At 43.3% G+C, this 24,108-nt stretch overlaps 1 protein-coding gene across 1 annotated transcript in view; it reads left to right on the top strand.

Moving 5' to 3' along the window:
- The window catches only part of TEKT1 (tektin 1), a 28,737-nt gene extending 4,839 nt beyond the window's left edge, over window positions 1-23,898 (top strand). The window contains exons 3-8 of the mRNA XM_015118409.3: window positions 7,613-7,778; window positions 10,980-11,108; window positions 11,643-11,786; window positions 13,899-14,121; window positions 20,107-20,303; window positions 20,824-23,898. Of these exons, the coding sequence (XP_014973895.3) occupies window positions 7,613-7,778; window positions 10,980-11,108; window positions 11,643-11,786; window positions 13,899-14,121; window positions 20,107-20,303; window positions 20,824-21,031 (1,067 nt within the window). The 3' untranslated portion in view covers window positions 21,032-23,898. The remainder of the gene's footprint in view (window positions 1-7,612; window positions 7,779-10,979; window positions 11,109-11,642; window positions 11,787-13,898; window positions 14,122-20,106; window positions 20,304-20,823) is intronic.
- Window positions 23,899-24,108: the final 210 nt, after the last annotated feature.

Genomic DNA, 24,108 nt, shown 5'->3' with positions numbered 1-24,108 from the left:
CCCTGTCTCTACTAAAAGTATAAAAGAAGTAGCTGGGCATGGTGGCGCACACCTGTAATTCCAGCTACTCAGGAGGCTGAGGCAGGAGAATTGCTTGAACCCGGCAGGCAGGCGGAGGTTGCAGTGAGCCAAGATCGTGCCACTGCACTCCAGCCTGGGCGACAAGAGCGAGAAGCCATCTCAAAAGAAAGAAAATAAAAAAAATAGGCACAACTATCTTAAAGAAGAACACAGTTGGAAGACTTCTACCATAGGTACTGAGAGCTGTGACAAAGCTATGGCAACTGAGACAGCAAAGTATAAGTGGGGAGAGACCTGTTGACCAATGAAACATGACAAAGTCCACAAACAAACCCACACACATTCATCTGAGTATGACAAAGCAACACTACAGTGTAATGGGAAAAGGAGAGCCTTTTCTAATTGGCCAATTAGATATTCATATAAAACAATGACATTCCGGCTGGGCGCAGTGGCTCATGCCTGTAATCCCAGCGCTTTGGGAGGCCAAGGTGGGAGGATCACAAGGTCAGGAGATCGAGACCATCCTGGCTAACACGGTGAAACCCTGTCTCTACTAAAAATACAAAAAATTAGCCAGGCGTGGTGGCAGGCACCTGTAGTCCCAGCTACTCTGGAGGCTGAGGCAGGAGAATGGCGTGAACCTGGGAGGTGGAGGTTGCAGTGAACCGAGATTGCGCCACTGCATTCCAGCCTGGGCGACAGAGCAAGACTCCATCTCAAAAAAAAAAAAAAAAAAAAAGATATTCCAACCCCTAACTCGTATTTTCTATCTATCTATCTATCTATCTATCTATCTATCTATCTATCTATCTATCTATCATCTATCTATCTATCTGCAAATCTAAGTGGAGTGTATATCTAAATGGGAAAGGTGAAACAATCATCACTTAGGGGAGAATATCTTTATGATCTTTATGACTTGGAGAAGGCAAAGATTTCTTAAGCAGGACTGAAAAGAGCCATTCATAGAAAAGAAAAATAATACATTGAACTATATTAAAATGAAGAACTTTCGTTTAACAAAAACACCTCATCAAAAGGCTAAACAGCAATCTAAAGAGTACGAGAAGATATTTGCAATATATGTATCTGACAAATCCATATTCAGAATATATAAAGAACTTTTAAGAATACAAAAGAAAAAGACAGATAACTCAACAAACAAATGGACAAAACCTTGACAGACGCCTTACAAGTGAGGACATTCAAACAGCCGATGAACATGTGAAGAAGTGCTCTAGTTTTATGAGTCATCAGGGACATACAAATTAAAATCAAGTTGAGATGCCATTATACAGCCATGGAATGGCTACAATTAAAAAGAAGGAAGAGAACAAAAAGAAAGGAGAGGGAAGAGGATGTGGAGCAACTGGTACTGTCATACTCTGCTGGTGGAAATATAAACTGCTATAATCACTTTGGAAAGCTTTGGCAGTATTGAGTATAGTTGAAGATATGCCTACTTTTCACCTGGTTATTCTACCTTTAGAGTTTTATCATACAGGAATATATGTTTACCAAATATATATGCTGCAATGGCCAAAGGAGTGCCATTTGTAATGGCCCCAAACTAAAACTACCCACATGCTCATCAACAGTAGGATGGATAAATCTGCTACACTTTACAGTAAAGAGAATGAGTGGTCTACAGCTATACACAACACTACAGATGACTCTTACAAACTTAGTAAGATGTTGAGTGAAATAAATGACACACAGATGAGTACGTGCTGTATTATTCTATTTATGTAAAATAAAGCAAACCAAATAAAAGGGAAAAGTTAATCTATACTGTTAGAAGTCTACCTTGGTGTGTGGCATGATAGGAACTGGAAGGGGTCATGAGAGACCTCCTAGGATGCCAGTTATATTCTGTTTCTTGAGTTGGGTCTGTGTTATACGTGTGTGTTCACTATGAAAATGCATTGAATTTTATGATTTTATAATATGTGTACTCCTCTATAGGTTTTTGATATTTCAATAAAAAGTTAAAAATAACTTGCAAGTACCTGTGCTGGTGCTGATGATACAGATACACCAGACTGGTGCTTGCCCTTGGGGAGCTTGCAGTCTGAAAGTAGAGATGAGTCCAGTACAGGATACCCAGGATACGGTGTGATTCATCCCATAAGTGGCACCAATAAAGCACCGTCAGATTGGAGGAGAGGGCAAATCACTTCCAACTGGTCACATCCAATGACTACTCAATTTCCCAATCTAACACTCACTTAGTGTTCATCCAACTTGACCTCTCTACAATACTGGATGCTCAAAACGGGATGCGTCCAGTTACTTTTAGAATTCTATGGCACAAATTTTTCCTGATTCATTTCCTTTCTCTCTGGCCATTTATTCCTCTTCTCTGTTGTTGATGCTTCTTTCTCCATTCATTTCCTATTGGTGTTCTTTAGTGTTTTGTTCTTGGTCTTCTTAGCTTTTTCTTCTCTTCCCTCTATGCAATCTCTCTTGATGACCTCATTAGAAATTTTATCACTATTTTCTTTGTGTTATTGGTTTGCAAATAGAAATCTTCAACTCTAATTTCTCATGAGAACTTTTTGGGGAAATAGAGAACTACTTGCTATATATTGCCACCTAGATTCCTTCAGGCACCTCAAAATAAGTATATCCCAAGATGAACTCATGACTGTCCTTCAAAACTTGCTTCTGCTTCTGTAGTTCCCTATCCTGGTTAATGGGACCAGAGCTCATTCATTCATTCATTCATCCTTCAAATAGGTCTGACCCTGTGCTAGATGCTTAGGAGTATAAAATTGAAAAAGACTGATACATTCTACTATGCAAGAGAGACAAAACACAAGTAAAAAGACAAGTAACTAAAATTATTGTAAGTTGCTGGCCTAGATGAAGGCAATGACAGTAAAGATGGAGAGAAAAGGTGCTCGATAATATGTATGTTGGATTTATGAATGAATTTTAACAACAGAAGTCAAGGAGATAGCTTGGACAAAATAATAAAGGCAGGATGAGTGTGACATTTATGGGGAATGAGTAGAGAGGTCCAAGTTGATGTATAGAGTATGTGAGGAAGAGCAGCATGATGAAGATGAGAGGGAGATGAGGCAGGGCCAAGCCTGAGGAAGACCTTGAATTTGGAAGGTTCAGTTCAGTGGGTAGCCTGTTAGAATTTAAGAGGTAACGCTAGAAATCTGGAAGTAATCACATAAAGATGGGTAAGGGGAGCCATAAGTGTAGATTAAATTACCCAAAGAATGTATTGAAAGAGAAGAAAAAGGCACATGAGTTGAAGAGGACCAAGAGAAGAGCTGAGGAACAGAAGTTCAGGTGGAAGAACAAAAAGATGAAACCAAGGTTATGAAAGCCAAAAGATGAGGTTTCACAGGCAAGGAAGTCTTCTATTGTATCAGTGGTTGTCTAATGTCAAAGAGGCTGAGAGCTGAGCCAAAATAAATTTGGACTGGTGACTTGAAGATTGGTGACCTTTGAGATAAGAGATGTCCAGTAGAGTAGTGGAGGGTACACAGTGGAGGTGAAAATCAGTTACAAGGTGTCAATGGGAGGACGCCAATCTATGTGGTGGATTGAGCACATGCATTTGTCTTCTCTTCCTTTTAGAATTGCAACAAAATAGCAGTAAAGAATTAATAACAGTAAAGCTAACAAATAATAATAAAGCTATGCCCCAAGCATGAGAGAGATTGAGACACACACACACACGCACACACACATACACAGAGTTAAAGAGGAAGCAACAGTAAACAAATGATGAAATCAAGATTTTAGAAAGCAAAGGTCAACTGGTAACAGACCTAGGGACTGCAGAAAGTCAGGGTGGGTAGAGAACAATAAGAAGCCAGTTGATTCGTGCTACAGAAATCTTGCAGTGCTCAAAACTGGATGCGTCCAGTTACTTCTGAAGCTGAAGGGTCAGGATAGAACCAGAAACAAGATTGGTTGAAAGTCTTTAAAAAGAACTTCCTCTTCACTCTGGCTCTCCGTCACTCCAGTAGAAGGTTAAAGGTTAAAGGGTTCAATGAATCTCTACTTAGTGATTCATTCATTCCTATGTCTACATAGTAATTCTTCCAGCTGGTTCCTAGGACACTGGTAGCCAGGTTTCTACCCTCAGGAAGGAGACTGGAGGACTTCTCTGCAGAGAAAGTAGAAAGTAACCGGCCCAAAAGGAAAGATCTATAGATATTAACATTTGAGGATTCTCCAGCAAGATGCCAGGGTCTAACCTGATCACTCTGTACGGTAAACCATTCTGGTTGACAAGCACTGTCCCTGTAGACAGCATTTCCAGGTAGCACTTTAGCATCTCGGTCTAAATCAGATGATCGCCAAATAATCGAGGAAAGCCACTAACATAGCAGACACCAAAACAAATAATCAAAGACACAGAAACTCAGCAGACAGACAGTGCATAGAGAAAAAGAAGAAATATACTATCAAATCCATCAAGAATTTAGAGAAGAGATTGCATCCTTGGGATGTGCAGAGGAGTCTTTAAAACGGATAACATTTGGAGAACAAGCGTTCTTAGAAATTAAGAATATAAGAGCAGGAAAATCTTAGAAATCAAAAGAAGTGTTGAGAATCTCCAGAAAGTGGGAAAAAAGGACAACAAAAAAAATAACAGCAAGGAAAAGACAAGAAAATTAGAGGCTCAATCTGGGAGGCTTAATAACTAACAGGAGTTTCAGAAAGAGTACATAGAGAAAATGGAGAAGATATGGTGGCTCATACCTGGAATCCCAGCACTTTGGGAAGCCAAGATGGGAAGATCAATTGAGACCAGGAGTTTCCGATCAGCCTTGGCAACATAGAGAGACCTTTGCCTCCACAAAAATAAGAAAACTAGGTGGGTGTGGTGGTGTGTACCTGTAGTCTCAGCTACCCAGGAGGCTGAGGTGGGAGGATCTCTTGAGCCCAGGAATTCAAAGTTACAGTGAGCTATGATTGCACCACTGACTCCAGCCTGGGTGATGGAGTGAGATCCTGTATCTAAAAAGAAGAAGATGAGGAAGCAGGGTCCTAGGCCTGGCCCAGGAAACCATTTTTTTCTCCTAGGCCTCTGGGTCTGTGATGAGAAGGGCTGCTGTGAAGATCTCTGACATGCCCTGGAGACATTTTGCCCACTGTCTTGGCAATTAGCATTCAGCTTCTTGTTACTTATGCAAATTTCTGCAGCTGGCTTCAATTCCTCCCCTCAAAATGGGTTTTTCTTTTCTACCACATGATCAGACTGCAAATTATTTAAACCTTTATGCTCTGCTTCCCTTTTAAAGTTCCAATTTCAGATTATCTCTCTCAAATTCAAAGTTCCACAGATCTCTAGGGCAGGGGCAAAATGCTGCCAGTCTCTTTGTTAAAGCATAAGAAGAGTGAACTTTGCTCCAGTTCCCAATAAGTTCCTCATCTCCATCTGAGACTACCTGAACCGGACTTCATTGTCCATATCACTGTCAACATTTTGATTAAAACCATTCAACAAGTCTCTAGGAAGTTCCAGACTTTCCCACAACTTTCTGTCTTCTTCTGAGCTCTCCACACTGTTCCAACCTCTGCCTGTTACCCAGCTCCAAAGTCACTACCACATTTCCAGGTTATCTTTATAGCAGTGCCTCACTTCCAGTACCAATTCTCTGTATCACTCCATTTTCACGCTGCTATAAAGAAATACCGGGAGACTGGGTAATTTATAAAGGAAAGAAGTTTAATTGACCCACAGTTCCACATGGCTAGGGAGACCTCAGGAAACTTACAATCATGGTGGAAGGGGAAGAGAAAACAAGGACCTTCTTCACATGGTGGCAGGAGAGAGAAGAGAAAGTGAAAGGGGAAGAGACCCTTATAAAACTATCAGATCTCAGGAGAGCTCACTCACTATCAGGAGAACAGCATGGGGGAAACTGCCCCAATGATTCATTTACCTCCCACCCAGTCCCTCCCTCAACAGGTGGGGATTACAGCTCGAGATGAGATTTGGGTGCAGACGCAGAGCCAAACCATATCAAAGGGTATGTCTGGCATGTGGCACAACAATTAAATAAGTTTGACACCAGTGTGAAATTTCAGGACACTAGGAAAATGGAAAGATGACTAAAATTTTTCAGAGTGGAAAAAACAGGTCACATACAAAGAATCAGGAATCACAATGGCATCAGACTTCTCAACAGAAACTCCGGAAATTAGAAGGAAATAGAGGGACACAGTCACAATTCTAAATAAAAAAGAGTTACGAACTGTAACTCAGGGCACAGCCAAATAGAATGAAATGGTGAGGGTAGAATAAAGACATTTGCAGACTTGCAGGTTTTCAAAAACTTTACCTCATGTGCATCCATTTCTTAGGAAGTTACTGAAGGATATGCGTTAGCATACTGAGAGAGTAAATCAAGGAAGAGGAAGAAAACAATCCAGGAAATGGGACAGCAACACAAGAAGAAGGAAGGGGATTCCTGGAAGCAAAGTCATAGGATGATAGCTACACAGCAAACTAGAGAGGAACCAATCCAGCAGAAGATTGCAGCAGGAGAAGATGCTCTAGGAGAGACGTCTCCAAGGAAGAAAGAAAACTGATAGCTTACTTGATGGGTTGGAATATATTAAAGGCATATTGAGAAAAAGTTAATAATATAAAGAAAGTGAAGCAATCACTATGCTACCCATTTTGCTATCTCATAACGTCATGTTGTAAACCTCAAATATATACAATAACATTTTTTTTAAAAAACAGGGTCAGTTGATGGAAGTGGAAACTGACACTACAATACAAGCAGTACATTATGACTTTTAAGATCCAAATGCCGAACTACTCATTATCAGTTAAATATATATAACATATAGTTTTCCTAGTATAGTCATTTTTTACTTATAGTGCCTAATAAATCTGCCTTTAATTATCATTTAAAAAAGAAAGTGAAGCAAAAATGCCATTTTAACCCCTCCCCAAAACAGCAAATTTTATAAGAAATGTATCACAGTGTATGATAGGGCTCAGGTATAAATAACATTTACATATTTATAAAATGTAAATAAACAATAAGTTTACTTATGTATTGTTTAACAAAATGGTGATACAACTATATTGGGAGATGGAAGTATGTCGTGTGAGTTGGTTAAGAGCAAATCATTATCTTTCATCCTAGGAAATCAACATATAATATCAAAACTGATCATGAGTGAATAGCAGTATAAGCAAATGTCAGAAGAAGTGATAAGCGTGTTTAAAGTGGCTGCCCCCAGAAGGTGGGCATGGGTGGGGACAGGTCAGAGAGTTTCAACTCTTTGTGATACTATTTGACTTTTCAAACAACACACATTTATATCTTTGATAAAATTAAAAGTTATTAAAAACAGCAGGCACCAAAGAACTAGTGAGCGTAGAATGACACATTTGATGTGGACTGTAAGAAAATAGATCTTCCTTTCCTTCCTGCAAATAAACATTTAGAAAGATGAAAAGATGCCCCAAGTAGCACAGTGCTAAGAGGAAAAGAGCATATCACAGGTAGTTTTACAACAGTCCTCAAGTTGCTAATTCGAATGTTAGCTACCTTGGGATAGATTAACCCTGGTGTAACTTCCCTGTGTGCTTCAGAACAGAGACTCGAGGAAGTCCGGTTCTGGAAGAAGGAGTTAGATGACAAACTCGAGCAGCTTGTGAATGTAACCGATGATCTACTCCTATATAAGATCAGATTGGAAAAAGCCCTGGAGTGCTTGAAAGAGCCCTTGCACATTACTGAGACGTGCCTGGCATACAGGTAGGAGCGAAGGTCCTTCAAATGATTCATGTGTTGTGACAAACGAGATGCTGGGTAGTAAATGCTGGCTGTGCGCGATCGTGAGTTAGAAATGGCAACTGAGCAGGTGTTCTTTTAGAGCCTGAAGTTATCCCGGCATGCCCCTGGTGCTGGACAGGGCAAGGGGCACTGGACTTAGTTCATGCCTCAACTCTGCTCTTGAGTAACTCAACTCAAATATATGTTAGGACTAGGTTTGGCTGTGGGTAGCAGAAAACTCTAAAATGACATTGAATTTCAAGAAAACGATTTCTTTCTCTCTTACATTTAGAGTCTAGAGATAGTCAGTCCAGGGTTGGAGTGGTGGGCCACAGTTTTAGGGTTCCAGGCTCTGTCTATCTTGTTGTTCTACTGCACATGGCTTTCACTCTTAATGTTACCTCATGGTTTAAGATGGCAGCTGGAGCTCCAGCCATTGTGTCTACATTCCAGCAAGTAGGAGTAAGTGGGGTCTGACATTCATCATTTCTATTTGCATCCTGTTGACTAGAACTTAATCACATGGCCACACCAACAGAAGCTGCGAAATGATTGGCTTTACTTTGGGCAGCCAGGTGCTCAGCTAAAATTCCAGGGGTTCTGTTGCCAAGGAAGAAGGTGAGAACAGGCAGTACAGCTCCCGGGGGACAGTATGTCTCTCCCATGCTGAGCCACACGGAAGCACTTTGTAATCCAGACAGCACTATATGAAGGTGCTTTTAATTAGTGTTTCCCTCATCTAAATCCAGTGAGTAGAATGATCCTTTCTACTCTGGGGTGATGCTGGTTTCCGGACCTGGGTCCTGCCGCAGCCCTAGCTGGAGTGTCCTAACACGTCTTCATGCTGTTAGCATAGTCCCCTATAATCTAGTGCACCCTCCACACCGGCTGTTCAGTGAACTTTTCCAAATGCAGATTTTTTCAGGTCACCGCCATGCTTAGAATCCTTCAAACCCCAATGACGTCAAGATACATTTTAAGCTTCTTAGCTTAGCAAACCAAGGTTCATCACGATAGAGCCCCCAGTGACCTCTCTGGGTCCGTATCTCGTCCCCAATAGCAGGATGTGCTTAGGTGTGGGGAGCTCCTTGCAGTTTCTCAAATGCACCATGCTGCTGTCTTCCTGGAAAGCCCTGTTCCTTCCGTAAGCTTAACCAGGACCCTTTGCAGGAACCAGACAGCAGTCTCCCCAGCCAGATTTAGAAAGTCTATGCAGCAAAGAGAAATAGCAGCTCGTCAAAGAGCTCAACACCCAGTTGGCCCAAGTCTAAGCCTAAAGATAATGATAACATAGAGGCTGCTAAGTTTATTGAGCATATACTATGTGCCAGGTACTGTAGCTTATGCTTTTACAGCTCATTCGTACTGTGCCACAATCCTATGAAGTACTAATAATGATCCCTATTTTACAGAAAAGGAAACCAAGGCACAGGTAGGTTACATAGTGGCTAAGGGCACGCAACTAGTGAGTAGGGGAACCTCCTTTCCAAGGTTGAAAAAGAGCAAAACGTCGTGCAGCAGGGTCAGTTTGGGAGGAGGATGGCATCATGACTAGAAGCACAAGTGATACACAGTTCCGTGACACTGGGTAGGTCACTTAATCTCTCTGAAACTCAGTTTCCCCATCAGTACCTGAAAGGGCTAAGAAAGAATGTTTATATATAAAAAGCTTAGCACAATGCCTGTCACAGAGTAAGTGCTCACTGGCGGAGGCAATATTACTATTGGTGTTATTACTATTAATAGTTATTATTACTATAAAATGTCTTTTTTTTTTGAGACAGAGTTTCGCTCTTGTTGCCCAGGCTGGAGTGCAATGGCGCAATCTCGGCTCACTGAAACCTCCACCTCCTGGGTTCAAGTGATTCTCCTGCCTCAGCCTCCTGAGTAGTTGGGATAACAGGCATGCACCACCACTCACGGCTAATTTTGTATTTTTAGTGGATTCAGGGTTTCTCCATGTTGGTCAGGCTGGTCTCGAACTCCCAACCTCAGGTGATCCACCCGCCTCAGCCTCCCAAAGTGCTGGGATTACAGGTGTGAGCCACTGCGCCCACCCTAAAACATCTTTCTATATTCAATTGTTTGTCTAAACATTGAATGAGGATCAAGGAAGGAAACAGGTCTTTGAATTTATTATTATTATTTTAAACTTTCTTCTTCTTGGGAAAAAAGATCCATTTGGTTGCAAATCAAAATCACAATGAGATATCATCTCATGCTGGTTAGAATGGCAATCATTAAAAAGTCAGGAAACAACAGATGCTGGAGAGGATATGGAGAAATACGAACACTTTTACACTGTTGGTGGGAGTGTAAATGAGTTCAACCATTGTGGAAGACAGTGTGGCGATTCCTCAGGGATCTAGAACTAGAATTACCATTTGACCCAGCAGTCCCATTACTAGGTAAATACCCAAAGGATTATAAATCATTCTACTATAAAGACATATGCACACATTTGTTTATTGCAGCACTATTCACAATAGCAAAGACTTGGAACCAACCCAAATGTCCATCAATGATAGACTGGATAAAGAAAATGTGGCACATATACACCATGGAATACTATGCAGCCATAAAAAAGGATGAGTTCATGTCCTTTGCAGGGACATGGATGCAGCTGGAAACCATCATTCTGAGCAAACTATCACAAGGACAGAAAACCAAACACTGCATGTTCTCACTCAGAGGTGGGAACTAAACAATGAGAACACTTGGACACAGGGCGGGGAACATCACACAATGGGGCCTGTCATGGAGTGGGGGGAGGGGGGAGGGATAACATTAGGAGATATACCTAATGTAAATGATGAGTTAATGGGTGCAGCACACCAACATGGCACATGCATACATATGTAACAAACCTGCACGTTGTACACACGTACCCTAGAACTTAAAGTATAATTTTTAAAAATGCAAAGAAAAGAAAAAGAGAGGAAAAAGTCCATTTGGCATGTTTCAGACCAAGTGACCAGTCATCAATCAATTTTTCTTCCTTGTGTTTGGATATTTTGAAGTCACATAGATACCAACGAATACCTGTCACCCACTGCCTCATCAGATGGATCGGGTGACACTCAAATCAGTTGTTCAGGTAGTTCTGAGTGTGCAGACATTAGCCAGTGTTGAGTCACCTCGTGTTGCACGTGTTGGCTGACTGGCTGCCTTTCCCCCTGCCAGGGAGAAGCGTGTTGGCATTGACCTGGTGCATGACACAGTGGAGCATGAGCTGATAAAGGAGGCTGAGATCATCCGGGGCATTATGGCTCTGCTGACCCGTACCTTGGAGGAGGCTTCCGAGCAGATTCGGTATGACTCTTCGGCCTGCCCTCCACATCTCCACTGGGAATTTTGAGAAGAGGCAGTGTCCACAAAAGCTGGGCTTCATGGCACAGAAAGAAAGGGGTTCAACACTCCCACTCCCACTTTGTATCCCCAGATCGCCCCAGCACTCAGGGTAAGAGCTGGCCACATCCCTCATACATGGCAGCCGCCCTCTGGTAATGGTGGGGCTGGAGCTGGATTTCACCCTGGTTATAAACTGGAGGGCGCTGGAGCCCACTGGCGAGGCTGACCCGTCACACACAGGAGGCCGCAGTGGTGACACTGGAAAATGTCACAGTAGAAGGGGGATCTCCAAGTCCACGTTTGGTCATGTTGATTTGTCACCAGGCATCAAACGATGTATGAGTGAGTGTTGGGGTGATGGGAGTCGGGGTGGGGCAGTACCATCATCCTGCACCAGACCTAGCTGCAGCTTCACTTTCCAGGACCTCCCCAAGGACCTGTGGGTGCCACCTGGGCACTCCAGAGGCAGAAACCCAGTTTACTTTCTCCCTTCAGGATGAACCGCTCTGCCAAGTACAATCTTGAGAAGGATTTGAAGGACAAGTTTGTGGCCCTGACCATAGACGATATCTGCTTCTCGCTCAACAACAACTCACCAAACATCAGATATTCTGAGAACGCCGTGAGGATTGAGCCAAAGTGAGTGAGCCTTGCCGTCTTCCTCCCTGCTGGTGATGTCCCAGTGCTTCTCAGACAGGCAAGACCTAGTGACTCGTCCTTGCAGCTGGCTGAGAGCTTGGAGGTGGTGGGCTTGGGGAAAGGCGGTGTTGAATGGTGACCTTGACATTGGGCCCAGAGGCTCCCGATCCTCCAGGTTAGGCCCACTAAGAAAGTCTGAGATAAAACCTTTAAACCTTTAAAGACTAAAACAATTTATTCCTTTATCTATACATCTTTTTAACAAGTAAAAGAATCTAAAAATGTATAAAGCAAGTGAATTTTTCTCCTTTCCATTTTTTTTTTTCTTTTCTTTTTTTTTGAGATGAAGTCTCGCTCTGTCTCCCAGGCTGGAGTGCAGTGGCGCGATCTCGGCTCGCTGCAAGCTCCGCCTCCTGGGTTCATGCCATTCTCCTGCCTCAGCCTCCCGAGTAGGTGGGACTACAGGTGCCCGCCACCATGCCCGGCTAATTTTTTGTATTTTTTAGTAGAGATGGAGTTTCACTGTGTTAGCCAGGATAGTCTCGATCTCCTGACCTCGTGATCTGCCCACCTCAGCCTCCCAAAGTGCTGGGATTACAGGTGTGAGCCACCGCGCCCGGCCTTCCCTTTCCATTTTTACATCCACTGAGATAACTGGTGTTAGCTGCATGTTCATACAAACATATGTACATATGCACTCATACACATACGGTAAACTTTGTTTAGTTTATAAAAATGAGATTATACTATGTACCTTTTCTGTGACATCTAATTTGCATTTTTCAGTTAACATTATATCACAGCCTAACTCACTCTAATTTTTAAAACCTTCTTTTTGAAATAAAACATACATATAGAAAAGTGCACAAGTTCGAAGCATTCTCGTTGTGTTAGTTATCTTTTGCTGTATAATAAATTATCCCAAAACTTTGCAGCTTAAGACTATAAACATGTATTATCTCATGGTTCCTGTGGGTGGGGAAGCCAGGCCCAGGCTCAATGTCTTCTGAGGTTGTAGTCAAGCCAGCTGCTAGGGTTGCAGTCCATCTGAAGGCTTGACCCAGATGGGGTCCAATTCTGACCTGATTGTGGGTGATGGTGGGCCTTGATTCCTTGCCTTGTGAATTTCACCATGGGGATGTCTCATGACATGGCAACTGGTTTCTCCCATAATGAGTGATCAGAGAGAGAGAGAGAGAGAGAGAAAGAGAGAGAGAGAGAGAGAGAGAGAGAGAGAAAACCGATGACAGAAGCCACAGTCTTTTTATATCCTAATCCCAGAAGTGACAACCTTCTATTTGTGAGAGGCAAGTCAATAAATTCATACCATATTCAAGGCGAGGGGATTACACAAAGGCATGAACACCAGGAGGGGGGATCACTAAGGGCCATCTCAGAGGCTGCCTCTAATCACAAACTGAACAAGCCTCATATCACCACCAGGTCAAGAAAGAAAACATTATCACCATCCCTATCATCCTATCCTCTTCCAATCAATAGTTCCTCCCTCCATCCTGAAGGTAATAATGTTCCTGACTTCTAATAGGGTGGTTTTGCCTGCTTTTCATTAAACAGCATTATGTGCTAGGGTTGTGTGTGTGTGTGTGTCTGGTTTCTTCCAATTAACATTATTGTGAAGTTCATCAGTGTCGTTCCAGAAGACAGTTCCTCTTCAAACTAGTAATTTATTCACTTGTTTATTTCAATCTGTATAGATGGATGGTTTCTGTTTTTTTCAGTGTATTATAATCTGTTACATTAGTATTTATTTTGATGCTCAAATTATCTCTAGCTGAGCGATCTCACCCAAGTTACTTCATTTTTCTGAGCTCAGTTCCCCTCATCTGTAAAATGGGGATTAGAAAAGTTAGCTCACTTGGCCGTCATTAGGATTAAATGAGATAATGTCTATAAGGTGCCAGCCCAATGCCAGAGTAGGGAGGTTGCCCAAAGGGACAGCTATTGATACTGACAGACCACTACTTGCTCTGCCTAGAGATAGGGAAACGTTCTAGGTGCTTCTGATGAGAGGTAGGTGTAGCTCATCCCTCTTCCCCAAGCCCCTTCCCCACCCCAAATATGCTGTGAATGAAAGTGTGGGGTCTGTTTCAGCTCCGTGAGTCTGGAAGACTGGTTGGACTTCTCCAGCACCAATGTGGAGAAGGCTGACAAGCAGCGGAACAACTCTCTGACGCTGAAAGCCCTGGTGGATCGAATCCTGTCCCAGACAGCCAATGATCTGCGCAAGCAGTGTGATGTGGTAGACACGGCATTCAAGAATGGGCTGAAGGATACCAAGGATGCCAGGGACAAGCTGGCTGTTCATCTGGCCAAGGTGAGGTCCCTTGAGGGAGCATGGAAGAAGAGCAGATTCAGGAGGTTTCACCATGGAAAACAAGAATGCCCCCTGGGCCAGACCGCTAGAATTCTGGGCTTGGGATATTGGGTTAACTCGTGGGTAGAGGTCATTCCTCTCTCTCCAGCTTAGCGGCAGGCTTTGCATTTTTGGGGACTGGAGTGGGACTTTGCCCCACTCTGGGCCTCCATTTTCACTCACTGCTGCAGAGAACACAAATGCAGAGGACAGAACCCTGAGGCTTAGGGGCTGGCTGCAGCTTTGTGCCTGGCTGTCTTCCCACTCCAGTTGCCATTCCTCCATATGTGAAATATAGAAATGGACGACATGCTCTCACGTGTCCTTTAGGGCTCTGAAGCTACAGGAGTCAATGAAGTCAGTTTCTCCAAACCTGGTTGTAGCTTTAGGACTCTAGCCAGTCGTTCCTCCTGGTTATCCAGTGTTGTGCTGGTAAACTGGCCCTCAGAGGGTGTTTTAGTCCACTTTCACACCACTGGAAAGAGCTCCCCAAGACTGGGTAATTTATATAGGAAACAGATTTAATTGACTCACAGTTCCGCATGGCTGGGAAGGCCTCAGGAAACTTACAGTCATGGCAGACGGTGACGGAGAAGCAAGCACTTTCTTCACAAAGCGGCAGGAGACGGAAAGAGTGCAGGGGAAACTGCCACTTTTAAAACCATCAGATCTCGTGAGAACTCCCTCACTGTCATGAGAACAGCATGGGGGAAGCTGCCCCCAGGATCCAATCACCTCCCACCAGATTCCTCCCTCAACATGTGGGGATTACAATTCAAGATGAGATTTGGGTGGCGACACAGAGCCAAACCATATCAGAGGGGTTAGTATTTGTATTGCAAATACAATGTGGGAGCATTTGTACTACAGATGTCGGCAAATTCTACAGATTAGGGTCCTTCCTGTAGAATTTGTCGATATCTGTAGTACAAATACGCCCACACTGGTGGATTTCAAGCTACCCACTTCAGCAGGTCACTGGCAGCCCACCCTACACTTTACTGCTGGTGCAGCTAAAACAGAGAGGGGAAGGGCCCCAAGGCGGCAGCGTGGGAGTGGAGCCCAGGCCTTCTCAGCCCCTGAATCCCTGTCCTGTTGCCACATCCTGAACACCCCCTCCCGGAACTCAGAGCCCAGCTGCGGACAAGATTTATTTCTGTGATGTGCAGGAGAAACCAGAATATCATCGAGGGTGAAACTGCAATATTCAGCAAACGGAGAGGTAGACTAGCCTAGTGGAAATTGGTAGATGTCAGAGCCAGACATCTTGAGTTTGAATTGTGGCTTCAACACTTGCCGTGGGACCTTAGGGAGACCCTGAAGCCTCCTGCTCTTTTTTTTTTCTTTTTTTCTTTTTCTTTTTTTTTTTTTTAGACGGTCTCGCTCTGTCGCCCAGGCTGGAGTGCAGTGGCCAGATCTTGGCTCACTGCAAGCTCCGCCTCCCGGGTTCACACCATTCTCCTGCCTCAGCCTCCCGAGTAGCTGGGACTATGGTGTCCGTCACCTCGCCCGGCTAATTTTTTGTATTTTTAGTAGGGACGGGGTTTCACCATGTTAGCCAGGATGGTCTTGATCTCCTGACCTCGTGATCCACCCACCTGAGCCTCCCAAAGTGCTGGGATTACAGGCATGAGCCACCACACCCGGCCAGCCCCCTGTTCTTTAGTTTCCTCCTTGATAAAATGGGAAGAAACTAGTTTTCTCCAGCCAGGGTTAAGTTAGGCAACTCATATGAAATATTTAGAACAGTGCCTGGCATGTATACATTTCACACACACACACACACACAATTCGCATATATGATTAACATATAATATCATACATTTAAATAATAAAAATTAGTTGATTGATGATGATGATGATGTTAGCCAAGGAATACTGCAGAAGCTTCCTGGTGGAATAAGAACTTAGTATAGGCCTTGAAAGACGGATCTGAGATAGGAGAGGAGCGAGGAGGGGAGAGCACTGAGAAGAGAGGAAGAGAAGAGGCTAAGGAGCAGAAACAAAGACACACTGGTAATAAAACAATAAAATAAGATGTCATGGCCGGGCGTGGTGGCTTACGCCTGTAATCCCAGCACTTTGGGAGGCCGAGGTGGGTGGATCACCTGAGAGGTCAGGAGTTCACGACCAGTCTGGGCAACAGGGTGAAACCCCGTCTCTACTAAAAATACAAAAAATTAGCCCGGCATGTTGGTGGGCGCCTGTAATCCCAGCTACTCGGGAGGCTGAGGCAGGAGAATCACTTGAACCCAGGAGACGGAGGTCGCAGTGAGCTGAGATTGCGCTACTGCGCTCCAGCCTAGGCAACAAGAGCGAAACTCCGTCTCAAAAAAAAAATACATAAAAATAAAATAAAATAAGATATCACTGTATGGTGATACACGGTTGGAAAACTGTCAAGTTATAAACATGTCACTGTGATTTATAGTGCTCTGGGCAACAGTGCAAAGCCATGAGAACATCACATACAGTGTGTCACCATGACTTAACTCTGCCATGGCAGTTCAGAAGCAATAATAAATAAATGAATAAGCATGGCTGTGTTTCAATACAGCTTTAATGATGGGCATTAAAAATTAATTTTATGTAATTTTCACATGACAATATTCTGCTTTTGTTTTTCTCCCCAGCCATTTAAACATTTAAAAACGCTTAAGACAATGAAAACACAAACCACTCACTGGGAGAAAATATTTGCAAAACACGTATCTGATAAAGGATTATTATCCAAAATATACAAAGAACTCTTAAAATTCAACAATAGGAAAACAGACCAACTAAAACTGAACAAAAGATCTAAACAGACACCTTACCAGTACAGATATACAGAGGGCAAGTAAGCATACGAAAAGATGCTCAACATCCTATGTCATTAGGGAATTGCAAATTAAAGCACCACCTCTGAGCCTACAGAAAATCCAAAACACTGACAACCCCAAATGCTGTTGAGGACGTGGAGCGACAGGAACTCTCATTCATTACTGATGAGAATGCAAAATGGTACAGTCCCTTTGGAAGAGAATGTGGCAGTTTCTGACAAGGTTAAACATATATTCTTAGGATTCAGCGATCTCCTTTCTTGGTATTTACCCAGATGGGCTGAAAACTTATATTCATACAAAAACCTGCATATGAATGTCTACAGCAGCTTTATTCATGATTGCCAAAATTTGCAAGCAGCTAAGATAGGTGAATGGATGGATAAACCGTGGTACATCCAGACAATGAAATATCATTCAGCACTAAAAGGCGTGAGCTATCAAGCCATGAAAAGACAGAGAGGAACTTTAAATGCATATTGCTAAGTGAAAGAAGCCAATCTGAAACTCATACTGTAGGATATGAATCATGATTCCAACTATATGACATTCTGGAAAAGACAAAACTATGGAGATGAAAAAGATCAGCAGTTGTCAGGGTTTGGGTGGGTGGAGGAAGGAAGGAAGGATCAATGGGAGCAGCCCGGGGGGTTTTAGGGCAGCAAAACATATTCTGTATGATATCGTAAAGGTAGATACATGTAGTTATACATCTGTCAAAACCCGTAGAATCGGCCGGGTGCGGTGGCTCATGCCTGTAATCCCAGCACTTTAGGAGGCTGAGGCAGGTGGATCACCTGAGGCCAGAGGTTCAAGACCAGCCTGGCCAACATGGCAAAACCCTGTCTCTACTAAAAATACAAAAATTAGCCGGGTGTGGTGGGGCATGCCTGTAATCCCAGCTATTTGGGAGGTTGAGGCAGGAGACTTGCTTGAACCTAGGAGGCAGAGGTTGCAGTGAGCTGAGATCATGCCATTGCTATCTAGCCTGGGCGACAGTGTGAGACTCCGTCTCAAAAAACAAAACAAAACAAAACAAACAAACAAAACCCATAGAATGTACAACACAAAGAGTGAACCCTAATGTAAACTGTGGACATTAGTTAATAATAATATATCAATGTTGGCTTATCAATTGTATTAATAACAAATGTACCACACTAATGGAAGATGCTAATAATAAGGAAAACCTAGGTAGAGGGGAGAAAGCATATGGGAACTCTACTTTCTGCTCAATTTTTCTTTAAACCTAAAATGGCTCTAAAAAAAATGAAGACTATTACTTAAATAAATTCTTATTTCAGTCTGTACAAAAACAGATTGCAGACTGGATTTAGTTCGTAGGCATTGTTTGCTGATTCTTGATCTCACTCGTAGCAGCAGTAGTTTTATTGTAAGTGTATTGTTATCTGTGTATTTTGGATGGTTAAGGTATTTATAAAATTTAAGAGATTTGGACTGTTTCTTAAAAATTTCTTTAAAATATATAATAATTGTTTTAACCTTATGATTTTAGTTGAAAATTTAAATTTGAAGACAGCATTAGAATATTTAAGAGAATTTAAAGCATCATCGTTTTTTACTAATTTGTTAGATTGACAAATCTATTTAAGAACTCTAGAGGTCTTATTTGTTAAGATAATTCAAATCTTTTAAAAAGTTATATATCAAATTTATAAATGCTGCTTTAAATAAATATTCAAAGGACTTTAAGTAAGTTTGAAGTGGGAGCAATTATTAGTCAAAATCAGCTTAAAGTAATTGCTAATATCTGCTAAATTTAAAAATAAATAGAACTGGACTTATGAAAAGCTTAAGAAGTGTTTAAAAAGAAGCTTAAGAAAGTCAAGTGCAATTTCTGGACCTCATTGGGATATAATTTGGACAAACCAACTCTACCAAAATATATGAAACAATTGGTGAAATTTCATCACTAAATATTATTATAATATTAAAGAATAAGTCTTTTGTGTCTTTTTTCAGTGTGATAAAGGTATTGTGGTTATGTCAAAAGAAAAAAAGGATCCTTATGCTTAGAAATACACACTCAAATATTTAAGTGAAATATTTAAAAGGAGATAATATCTGGGATTAGTTTTAAAATAACGAAGCTGAGGGACAGCAGTATAGATGAAGCACGATTGGCCACATACTGCTCATTGCTCAAACTGATGATGGATACACGAGGTTCTTTAGTCTATCTACCCTAATCTATCTACTTTTGTGTATATTGCAAAAGTAGATGTACAAGCTTTTAAAAAAATGCTTCATGAAGAAATACATTTTAAACCAGTTAAATATTAATTTTGTTAAAACCAAGTAACTTAAAAGTAGTCTTTTTCTTTTCTTTTCTGAGATGGAGTCTCACTCTGTACCCCAGGCTGGAGTGCAGTGGCGCGATCTCGGCTCACTGCAACCTCCACTTCCCGAGTTCAAGCAATTCTCCTGCCTCAGCCTCCTGAGTAGCTGGGATTACAGGTGTGTGCCACCACGCCCAGCTAATTTTTGTATTTTTAGTAGAGATGGGGTTTCACCGTGTTGGCCAGGCTGGTGTCGAACTCCTGACCTCGTGATCCGCCTGCCTCGGCCTTCCAAAGTGCTGGGATTACAGGTATGAGCCACTGCGCCCGGCCTAAAAGTAGTCTTTTTCTGTGCATAAAGTCACTCACAAAAATAACAACCATACTCAGACCGAACTGCTCCTTCTTTCCCCAGGCTTCCAGAGGACAGAGCTGATGCTAGCAGGATAGGAGTGTAAGGAAATAGGCAGCTTTCTGCTCACGATACAAAGGTACCCTGTACCAAGGCGAGCAGGCAGCTTTGAGCAGCAGTGACATCCCCACGCCAGCCAGGACTTTGCTGAGGGCATTCTTCTGTGGGTAGATGAGGTGACAATGGCCTGTCCTGCCCCTTGAGTCCATAAGGTTCTAAGTCTGGGTGAGTGACCTTGCCCACCAGCAATCACTGCTTTAGGGAAGAGAGATCAGACTCACTCTGGCATGCTGCTTAAGAAGAAATCCGAGGTTCCCTCTTCCTAACTTACATGATCACAACGCATCTGCTGTCAGCTGTTGAGTTTTGAGGAGCACAGCTTGGCCTCACCTACTCTAATCCTTTTTGTAAGGTCATGGAAGAGATTGCTTCCCAGGAGAAAAATATTACAGCTCTTGAAAAAGCCATCCTTGACCAAGAAGGGCCCGCCAAGGTGGCTCATACGCGCTTGGAGACCAGGACACACCGGCCGAACGTGGAGCTGTGTCGTGATGTCGCACAGTACAGGCTAATTAAGGAGGTTCAAGAGATCACCCACAACGTTGCAAGGTAGGTTAGCAGCCAATGGGCAGAGGGCCTTAGGGTCTTAGTCCCAACCTGGATTTCAAGCAGAGGCTAGGTAGTGACCAGCGGGCTGAATGAAGCCAGCCTGCTCTGTGATGTTTGAGGAATCCCCGCTACAGGGCAGTCTCCACCACCTCCCGCCAAAATTGTTGACGTGGGAAAAATGGATCCCAATACTGAATGATTCTACAGAAGCCCAAATCCAGATATTTAGGTCAAATCTGCAGTTTTAAACATCAGCATTTCATAAGGTGTCAACGTCATGAATCTGGCCTGTGGCCACCAATTTGAAATCTCTCTCTCTCTCTTTTTTTTTTTTTCCCAGGGCCTTTTCAGTATGCATTTTATTCTAAAATTAATGAGATCTCTGTCTTCATGAGGAGAGAGGAAGGGGAAGAGCACATGTCAATTTGGCTCCTGCACTGAACACTGGGGAACATTCTTTCCCTTGAAAAAGCAATGCATAGAGAGAAATGATTCTCTTCTGTTCTTCCTTTTCTCCCAGATTAAAGGAAACTTTAGCCCAAGCTCAGTCTGAGCTGAAAGGGCTGCATCGCAGACAGCTTGCCCTGCAGGAGGAGATCCAGGTCAAAGAGAACACCATCTATATCGATGAAGTGCTGTGTATGCAGATGAGGAAGTCCATCTCACTTCGGGACGGGGAAGACCAAGGGGTCTGGGCCGGGGGCCTCCGCCCTGATGCTGTCTGCTAATAGTAGGGCTAGTTCCAATTCTCATTAAACCACATCGTAAACAGTAGTTACAGTCGTACCGAGCTCTCATTTCAGGCTGGCGGAGCCTCTAGCCAGCCTGCTGCAACCTCTTGACTGGCATTCCAAGCCCGCTCAGGGGGCTGATTTTGGGACGAGTTTCTTTTCCTATGCTGCTGGTGTGGTGGTTGCCTAACAATTAAAATCCATGTTTTAGCACAGGCCACTCTTACAATATCACAGGACTTGGGGCCCCAGGACAGGGTTTCAAGATATTTCAGTTCAGATTCAATTCAATAAAGTAGTTGGGCTGGATCACCTATGTAGACCATGCCCCTCTTGCTCATGAGATGGGATGCTAACCTTTCTCTTGGCTCTCAAAATTTCTTTTCTCTAGAAAACAATGTGGTGATGGCTGACTTAGACCCCTCTGGCTGGTCCATAGGAAGCTTATTCAAGTCCTACAAAACCTAGGTGAAGAGCAGCAGCCCCCATCGGGAGTCGTCTTGAGCCTGTAGGCACCTCTCTGGGTCTTTCTCCGGAGTAAAATTCGATCTGGGGGCAGGGAATGCAGAGTGGGTGAGCCAGGTTGCTGTTGTCTGGGGTTATGGGGTCATAGGGTGGGGATATCACAGGCTGGAGGAGAGCTCTAAGGGGCACCTGTGGACGCGCGTGTCAGTTGTGGGTGGCAGGCGTGGGAGAGGCAGCTGATGGGGGTACACAGCCTGTGTGCCCACCCCAGGAACTGCAGTCTCAGAATTGCCAGCTTGGAAAAGAGGAGGCAAACATTCCCGGGCTCCAGGCTCGAGCTTTTCCGGGTACCAGTAGAGTGCGTCCTTTAGCGCCACCACGCGGTAAGATATTTACATATCTTCTTTTCCTGAATGTAAATATCCTCAGAGTGTGAGTTTGGTGGAGATTTCCAGACCATTAGTAATATTGTGAGAGGTTTTTTGTTTTCTTTTAAATACTCAAACAACATAAAGAAAAAGAAAAAAATTCCATTCATGCCATGGGTTCAAGTCAATGGGTAAGACTGGAGGTTCTGGAGTTCGCCGTCTGCAGTACGGGACCTCCAATAGTCCCTACTCATAGGCTATGGGGGCGTTGAATGAAATCACTTCCCTAAAGGGCTTCATACTGAGCCTGTATCATGGGGCAGTAAGTATGTAATGAATGTGAGCCATTGTGAGCAGTCCAACCCTTTACCAGCATAATTTCTGCACAATTGTAATTACGGCATAAACTCAATTTCATGATTGTTTTTTCCCTTCACTGCTAATTATTGCAAGCCTTTGTTCATGCTGCTAAATTGTCTTTATAATTATTTTAATGGTTACGTACCTCTTTACAAGTTTTCAGCAAGACTGTTTTATATACTTACTATTTCTTGTCCAAAAAGAGTTCTACTTATGGGAGGCTGCCTTCCGCTGAGTTGCAGCAGGTCGGAGATCGATGTGGGTTACTGTCAAAGGAAGACCTTGGCTGTGGGAGACTGTGCATTCATTTCTTATTCCACTAACATTGAAGGAACACCTTCTAAGCACGAGGCTTACCATCTCAGCACCCTCCCATGTGTGAAGCCGCTGCTACACTCTGCTAAGTTGGTTCCCTGATGCTTGTGGACACCTGATGGTGTGGAGCTCAGGAGACCTAGCTTCTAGTTCCAACACTGCCAGGCAAGTTTCTCTCCTTCCTCAGAGCCACCTGTAAAGTAAGGAATGGACTATATGGTCCGGAACTGTTCCTAATCCTTGCTGTTGCCTGAATCTGGCTGTCGTAGGGCAAAATGATAATGCAGAGTGTGGGCCTAATACCTGGGAGCTTTGCAATCTAGGTGTTCCTTGGTCCAGAGACTCTTTGCCATCAGAAAGGGATGTTCCCAATCTGGGATGGAGAAATCCCCTTTGAGGCCAAAAGCGCTGGCTTAATTCTGATCTATGCCACTCCAGTGCTGAACATCTCCTCTCAGAGTGCTCAGCAAATATGCAGCCCTTCCCAAGCCCCAATCAAGGAGGGAGGCCCCTCTCTGCTCACTGGGAAGCCTCTGGGTGCTCTTCTGCTCTGGCTTGGAAGAGTCCAAATAGGCCTTCCCAGCTCACTGGGCAGACCTCAGAGTTTCTGCTAACTTAGCAGGGTTATGAGGTGTGTCCCAGAGGATGTGAAGACACTGGGCTAAATCCTTTCTTGTGAATACTGCTCTCAGAGGCAGCCAGCCTCAGTGGTGGATTGAGATCTTAGGCTCTGCAGGGAGATGTGACTCAGATCAGCTGGTGAATGAGTTCTACGGTCTGCCTGTGGTGTGATCCCCGCCGAGTTACTCAACTTCCCCGAGCTTCAGTTGCCTAATCTGTAAACAAGACTAATAAAGCCTAGATGAGCGAGATAACGTATGGAAGACTCTCAACAGTGTCTGGAATACGCTGATTTTAAGGGAAATGCAATTTTGATTACGGTTGAGGCCATTTCTCAACATGTAGACACAAAATGCAGCAACATCTAAGATTTCAAGAAAACAATGTTTTGCTGGTAAACCTGCTCATGCACTTCCTAGGTCTTACTGGGTATCGACGTGTTTCACAAATGAAATCTGGTCTTAGGCTGTGTTTCATGAAGGACACCTGCAATTAGCCCACAGTTGCAAAAGCCTTCGTAGCTACTGATGAAGGCCATCCTGTTCCATACTGCTCTGACCCATCGAAGCCAGATATCTTTTTAAGATAAAATACAGCTTTCTTCTTAGATAATACAAAATTTATTTTAAAATAGCATCGCTTAAATTGGGAGTCATTTAAACTTGAATTTTCTTAAGATAGAACCAAAGTCGAACGTGTCTGTCATCCACATAATTAAAAGAAACACAGAGCAAAGTTTTTGTCTCTCCTGTGGTTCATTTGGCAGTGATAAGTGGGAATTCTCCCGGTGGCACAGGACTTGGCACGCTGGGAAAATCTCCAGACGCTTGTTTTTCTCCCAGGGTACCCAATCTAGGTATTTCTCTGTTCTGTGGATTCTGTTGCCTGCCACTCACCCTAACCCAGAGACCCCATGTCTTGTCATCTTCGCCCTCCACCGCCACT

This window comes from Macaca mulatta, chromosome 16 (genome assembly GCF_049350105.2).
Source record: "Macaca mulatta isolate MMU2019108-1 chromosome 16, T2T-MMU8v2.0, whole genome shotgun sequence".
NCBI classification, from domain to species: domain Eukaryota; kingdom Metazoa; phylum Chordata; class Mammalia; order Primates; family Cercopithecidae; genus Macaca; species Macaca mulatta.
The sequence above is the reverse complement of the archived record's forward strand: the minus strand, read 5'-3'. Positions and strand labels throughout refer to the sequence as shown.